Source organism: Myripristis murdjan, chromosome 12 (genome assembly GCF_902150065.1).
Source record: "Myripristis murdjan chromosome 12, fMyrMur1.1, whole genome shotgun sequence".
Taxonomy (NCBI): domain Eukaryota; kingdom Metazoa; phylum Chordata; class Actinopteri; order Holocentriformes; family Holocentridae; genus Myripristis; species Myripristis murdjan.
Window position 1 is genome coordinate 7,853,644 of NC_043991.1, and position 6,759 is coordinate 7,860,402.

At 44.6% G+C, this 6,759-nt stretch overlaps 1 protein-coding gene across 1 annotated transcript; it reads right to left on the bottom strand.

The window, feature by feature from the left end:
- Positions 1-703: 703 nt before the first annotated feature.
- LOC115369508 (oocyte zinc finger protein XlCOF6-like) lies at positions 704-6,468 on the bottom strand. Its single transcript, XM_030066138.1, has 4 exons — positions 6,215-6,468; positions 4,714-4,900; positions 4,467-4,553; positions 704-2,237 (listed from the first exon to the last, which is right to left on the bottom strand). The coding sequence occupies exons 1-4, from the start codon at positions 6,437-6,439 to the stop codon at positions 946-948; spliced, it is 1,791 nt and encodes a 596-aa protein (XP_029921998.1). The 5' UTR covers positions 6,440-6,468; the 3' UTR covers positions 704-945.
- Between the last annotated feature and the right edge of the window lie 291 nt (positions 6,469-6,759).

Below are 6,759 nucleotides of genomic sequence, written 5' to 3' on the forward strand. Positions count from 1 at the left end.
CTATGTAATAGGTAAACATTCATTATCACTTCATTGTTACTTGGAAAACAACTATTAACTAAAGTTTACTATCAATTTATCATTAGTTATTATCAAGTGTTACCAACTAGGCAAACCAAAGGAAGCACCAACAAAAAGAAAGAAATCCCATCATTTGGTGTTTTGATGATGGTGGTGGAAAGTACTACTGTTGATTTGGACTGAGATCTGATGATTGAGCTTACCAAATTATATATGTTTTACTTAATTTTCAGGTTCATTAGTTCTTTCCCTGCCCACTCGTTCCATGTGGAAGGCGGCATTATCATCCTGGAAGATTTGACTTGCAGCATTGAATTGCCTCACCATGTGAGCATGGATCTCTGCCTTGATTCAGACCGTCTTCCAATGGCAACTCAAAGCACAAAAGCATTACTACAAATTCAGATTCATAAAATGTGTAAAGTAAATAAAATGTCACATAAGGTTTTTCAGTGTTTTTTTCTCTGTATGTATCTGTATGTTTCACAGTCTCGTCACCTGGTGGCGGTAATGCTCCACACATAGCTGCTATCTGTGAACCAGGGGAAAGAAACAGATGAATTTATTTGGGAAATTCCAGTGTTTCACAAAAACAGTGAGCCAGTGCAGGACACCCCATCTCGGTAGTTTTTTTTTTTTTTTTTTTTACTTCTGATATAAATAAACATACAGGACAAACATGTTGACATTTACTTTTATTAAAATTCTGTAAACAATCACCTTAAATGCCAATCAGCAAAAATAGACATTTAGGATCTGGTTCAGGGAAAATTTAAATTAATGGATTATTTAGCGTTTTATCATTTTCTGTCAAAAAAATGACAAAATAGCTTTTCCTGCTGGCCAAGCGTTGTCATAAATGTCACTTGTCACAACAAGTTAGTGTCTCCAGTGTATATGACTTAAAAAGCAACTGCACCTTTTTCAAGACTGTGCATCTACTGACTGGTGTGGCATGTGAACCATCTGATGCTTTTTTAACTCGGAGCGTTTGAAGTATGCTTTACTGCAAACTGTACAACTGTAAGGCCTCTCACCGGTGTGGATGCGTCTGTGCAACTTGAGGCTGCCAGACTGAGTAAACCTTCTACCGCAAATGGTACAGCCGTACATTTTCTCGCCGGTGTGAGTGATGTTGTGCTTTCTGAGATTGCTCGGGTTGCGGAACTTTTTGCCACACTGATCACAGGCGTACGGTTTTTCCCCCGTATGTACATTCATGTGATATTTGAGTTTGACCATGCTGCTGAGATATTTGCCGCACACATCGCAGACCGGACGCTGCCCTGGTTTCTGCCCGGTGTGGATCCTCATGTGGTTTTGAAGTGCACTTGCGTGGCCACAGCGCTTGCCGCACGTCTCGCAAACGTAGGGTCTCTCCCCCGTGTGGGTAAGCATGTGGTGCTTGAGAGCGCTTAGATGGCTGCAACCTTTGCCACAAACATCGCAGGTGAAAAGTTTTTCTCCAGAGTGCCTGCTCAGATGGTTTTGGAGAACACTTATATCGCTGCATCCGAGGCCGAGCTCGTCACAGCACGTGTCCTTTTGCATATGAGTTACCCTGTGAGTGGACAAAGACGAGGACGAAAAGAAACGCTCCCCGCACATTTCACAAACAAAGTCTCTTTCCCCTGAATGAAGATTCTCATGATCGGCCAAACTCTGCCTGCAATCAAAAGTCTTGGGGCAAAGCGAGCAGATGAACGTTTTTTCCAAGGCAGAACATTTGTGTCTTTGCAGCGCCAACGCGCCTGCGAACTGACCCTCACAAAATGTGCACGTGTGAGTGGACAGTTTCTTTACAGTGTGTTGACGCATGTGTCTGTTAAAGGTACTCTTGTAGGCGAACTCCGTCCCACATTCTGAGCATTTGAAGAGTTTCTCTCCCGTGTGACGTCTTGCATGTGCAACAAGCCCCTCCGGCCTGGCGAAACGTTTGCCGCACTGGGAGCACAGGTGCGGTTTGGAGTGACACAAAAAGTGCCTGTCGAAAAAACATTTCTGAGCAAACGTTTTTTCACAAGAGGGACACTTTATTGGATTCACAGTGGCCTTCCTCTTGTTGGTCTTGGTTGTGACTGTGGTTGAAGTGGTGTCCTGAGCCACGTCCTCCTCGCTTAGTTCTGAGACTGACTCCTCATGTGTGGCCGGGGGAACCTCCTTGTCCGGTGAAGGCCGGGAGCCGGATTTGTCCTCTTCTTGTCCGGCAACATTAGCTGCAACAAATAAGAGCCTTTTGAAGTCTTGATAGAAAGTGGCAAAGTTTAAGAAAAATGAAGATGTTAGAGTTGAGCATTTTCATTTTCTGCTCTTGCAAAAGTTATCTATACGGAGATCATTTTTTTTACAAAAGAAAAACAAGACACTAGTTAAAAGGGGGAATGGATGTCTTGCCTTAAGTACAGCTGCAAAGTGGGACTGAAAAGCTGCCTAATTACATTTTATCTGTTTTTGAGTTACTCATACCCTGTCGACTGCTGACCAGTTACATCAAAATAATGTATACTGAAATGTAGAGGTAAAAAATGAGAACATCCGATGTGGGTTTTGATTTTGTTGAACTAAAACCCGACACATCAAGCCGACGGCCGACCTTTATGAAGCAGCCTGAGGCGGTCTTATGGTCGGCCTCAGTTGGCACTTGTTCTTCAAAGTCAGCTTGGTGTGTCCCGGGCTTACAGCAATACAGATGTTTAGTAAAACACTGGCCTCTGTATGTTTTTGAGCTCAGTATAATTTTATATGCTGCCACTCAGATTCACACAGACCTGCTGGTTTTAACCTACCCATTCATGAGTACAGCATTCACAAAACAACTCTCAAAACCTAAGTAAAACATGGACAAGTTACAAACATGACTCAAAGCGTATCACATGAAGAAGTGGTGGTCTATTTATGTTTTTATTTTCTATCGTTTTTTGTACTTGACTGCTGATATTGAGCTCAAAAACAACCTTCCACGTCTCTTTATGGCTTTGACAGGCTGTGAGTAAAAGGCCTAGAGCAGCAGAGTAGACTGTCAAGAAAACAGTCTTTAGACATTGTTTCTTCTGTTTGTTTTTACTGGATGATGGTTTTGGCAGCTCTGACAGCAAACCTAATTACCCCTTTTCAAGGACAATATTTTGATTTTTTTCTCTTATGTAAAGCCACTGTTTTTCTTGAATTAAACAAAAGCATGAGTTTTAATTGTTCTACCATTACAGGAAAGTAAAACTGGTGAATAATTATAATCTTAACCTGCAGTTGTAGGTGCAAGTGTCCTCTGGATTTGAACAAAGACATAAAAAAAAACTTAAGAGGCTGATCCAGGCACTTCAAATATTAAAAAAATGTGACAAAGGCATTAACATCAGCACAAAAAACTGCACCGGGAGCTTCACGGCATGGGTTTCCATGGCCGAGCAGCCGCACACAAGTCTCACATCACCAAGCACAACTCCAAGTGTCGGATGGAGCGGAGTAAAGCACGCCACCACTGGACTCTGGAGTAGTGGAAACATGTTCTGTGGAGCAACCAATCACGCTTCTCTATCTGGCGGTCTGATGGACGAGTCTGGGTTTGGTGAACGCCAGGAGAACCTTCCCTGCCTGACTGCACTGTGCCGACTGTAAAGTTTGGTGGAGGAGGGATAACGCTATGGGCTTGTTTTTCTGAGCTCGGCCTCGGCCCCTCAGCTCCAGTGAAGGGAAATCTTAATGCTTCAGCTCACCAAGACATTTTAGATAATTCTCTGCTTCCAACTTTGTGGGACCAGTTTGGGGAAGCCCTTTTCTGTCCCAGCATGACTGAGCCCCAGTACACAAAGCAGCTCTATAAAGGCATCTCTGGCTGAGTTTGGTGTGGAAGAACTGGACCAGCCCGCACAGAGCCCCGACCTCAACCCCATCCAACACCTTTGGGATCAACTAGAACAGACACTGCGAGCCGGGCCCTCTCATCCAACATCAGCGTCTGAGCTCACAAATGCTTTTCTGGATGAACGGGCAAAAATTCCCACAGACACACTCCAAAATCTTGTAGAAAGCCTTCCCAGAAGAGTGGAAGCTGTTCTAGCTGCAAAGAGGGACCAACTCCATATTAATGCCTACGGATTAAGAATGGGAGGATAGGGGGTGGAAAAGCTCCTGCAGGTGTAATGTGGAAGTGGACCAATACTTTTGTCCATATAGTGTAGTTGCAACAACCAACAGGAGGCAATGACATGACCCAGAAAATATCATGACAAGTAAATCCAGAATGAACAAATAACACAAGAGATTACACAAATAAATATGCATATGCATCGTTAATGGAAAATAGGTACTGAAGTGCCTGGATCACCCTCTTAAGCCCTGTTTCCAAGAGCACCCGACACACTCATGATCTTTGTTCGGTCATATAGAGCGACCAGTCATTTTTTCCCTGTATGAAATCAAAAAGTCAAGCAGCACTTGCAACATACCTATGTTCACTTTTATTTTCCGTCTCACTGGTGCTCGAAGCTCCTCAATTTTCTTTCTCCTTCGGGATGAGCCATTGACAGGAGATTCTGCAATTAAACAAGAGAGTGTGACACATTATTTAATATACATGTAAAGGAAGTATTCTTGAGCAGCGTGACCTGTCTTTAAGTAAATATACTGAAACTCAAACGCAAAGCCACTGTATGAATTTGAAAAGACTTAACCTCGAGTAGCTAGCCGACTTACGCTTTTTGGATCCATCAGCTCGTCCTGCTTTTGCCTTGACCCTCTTCTGTGTGGGCTTGTCCTTCAATTCGCCCACCTTCTCTGCAGCGGCACCTGGTTTACCTTCAGCCATGGACGCTTTCAACATCAGTGACATTTTCTCCACTGCGCCTTTGGTCCATGTTTCCATGAGGGATGCAAACTTGCTCTGTAAAATTATTGGTAATTAGAGGATAACAAACACGAGTGAAAAGTTGTTGAGTTGTTCATCCTGGTTAGCTATATAGTGTCGAAAATAATGAAAAATAATGAAATGCTTAAGTTTATATAAGCTGCGACAGCCCATAGTGATGTCTTAAAATTGCTCCTATTGAGAAACCACTGTTCTTGGGTTAGGGTTAGGGTTAGGGTTGAGGACATTTGGGGTTGTGGGGACATTTTGGTCATCACAAAGGAAAAAAGCTAATTCTGGCTTATTGGTCTAGGTTAGGGTTAAGGATAGAGGTAAGGTTAGGATGAGGGTTAGGGTTAAGCATCAGCTGGTTATGGTTAAGATTAGCGAAAGGCTGCAGAGAATGAATGTAAGTCAATACAATAATGCCACACGTATAGTAAAACCAACGTGTGTGCGTGTGTGTGTGTGTGTCTGTCAGGGTTGCTTGACTACCTTCAGGGACACACACCAGACTTAAGACCAGATAACTGGGGACAAAAGCCCTGTCCCCATTTGGAAAAAGCTACTTGTTGGAGTCAGTGGTTGACGTTAGGATTGGGTTAAGGTTAGATGTTAGGAACGCTGCGCTCCATGTCTCACACCGACCTTATCTCCAATTTCGGCAGTATGGCCGGCATGCATGGTGAGATTTCGAGAGAAAAGGCACCGGCTCACATCCGTGTCTTATCGGCCACAACCCCTGAAAAACAACCCACCTCGACACCGCTTCAGAGTTACCATGAACCCCCTGGCAGCCCCAATGTGAGACTTGGTCCAGCCTTATGGAGTCGCCTCCTCCCCTTGGCCTTTACCTGCTGCACCACAACTGGGGCCCTGAGTTCTGTCAGATAATCTAACCATATTGTTGGTGGCTGTTATGGGGTTGTTGTGGAGATAGAGCCCTTGGTGTGAGCTCTGAGTAGATCCCACCACCCCTTTACCAAAATGCTATTGCAACGGTCAGTGACATTTGATTGTTATTAAGTTAGGAAATAATACTCATGCCATCCGCGCAAGGTTATATTTTGGGTTGTGTTATGCTGAAGGGGTAGGCTTGTACAGTGAGGGTGGGGGTTAGAGTTAAGGTGAGGGATGGGGGTCAAGGTAAGGGTGAAGGAAGGGGCGAGGGTTAGGGTTAGGTATGAAGCTGCTCTGGCTGGGGTTAGGGTATGTCTCCAGAAAATCACTGCAAGTCTATGTAATTTCCCCCAAAGTGACATAAGTAAACATGTGTGTGTGTGTGTGTGTGTGTGTGTGTGTGTGTGTGTGTGTGTGTGTGAGTGTGAGAGTGTGTGTGTGTGTGTGTACCGTCATGGCCTTGTTAAACTGCTGGGTTCCCTCCTGCAGCGTCACTTCACCCTCCTCCTCCTCCTCCTCCTCCTCTTCACTCTTCACACAGGGCACATGTGAGCAGCGCTGCACGGCCATGGCCGAGCACTCGTCCAGCAGCCTCCGGAGCTCCGTCACCGCCGCCTGCACCAGCGCCTCCATCACGGACGACATCTGCGTCTGAAAAGTCTCGTGACTGAACATGGTTAATACGCTGAAATCTGCAAACGCCTCAGTTATTCTCCACCTAAGTGTACGGACATATTTCCGCCTTGCCTTGCCTCGGCCAGCCTGGTCAGCCTGTCAGCCTTTGAATGTTGTGTTCCTGATTCTTCTTCTTCTTCGTGAATGATTTCAGACAGACTAGGCACATCCCAGCAGTACCACTGCCCCCAACAGGAAACAATGGGTATGGCGTCTTCTTTGCCTATAACAATATACCTGAAGACCTCTCTGATTATACTGCTGGATAGATAGATAGATAGATAGATAGATAGATAGATAGATAGATAGATAGATAGATA

Coding starts and splice junctions, on each gene's coding strand:
- LOC115369508 (XM_030066138.1), bottom strand. CDS start 6,439: ATGTTCAGTCACGAGACTTTTCAGACGCAGATGTCGTCCGTGATGGAG. Junction 4,554..4,713: donor AGCTGATGGATCCAAAAAGC/GTAAGTCGGCTA, acceptor GTTTAATTGCAG/AATCTCCTGTCAATGGCTCA. Junction 2,238..4,466: donor GAAAATAAAAGTGAACATAG/GTATGTTGCAAG, acceptor TATTTGTTGCAG/CTAATGTTGCCGGACAAGAA.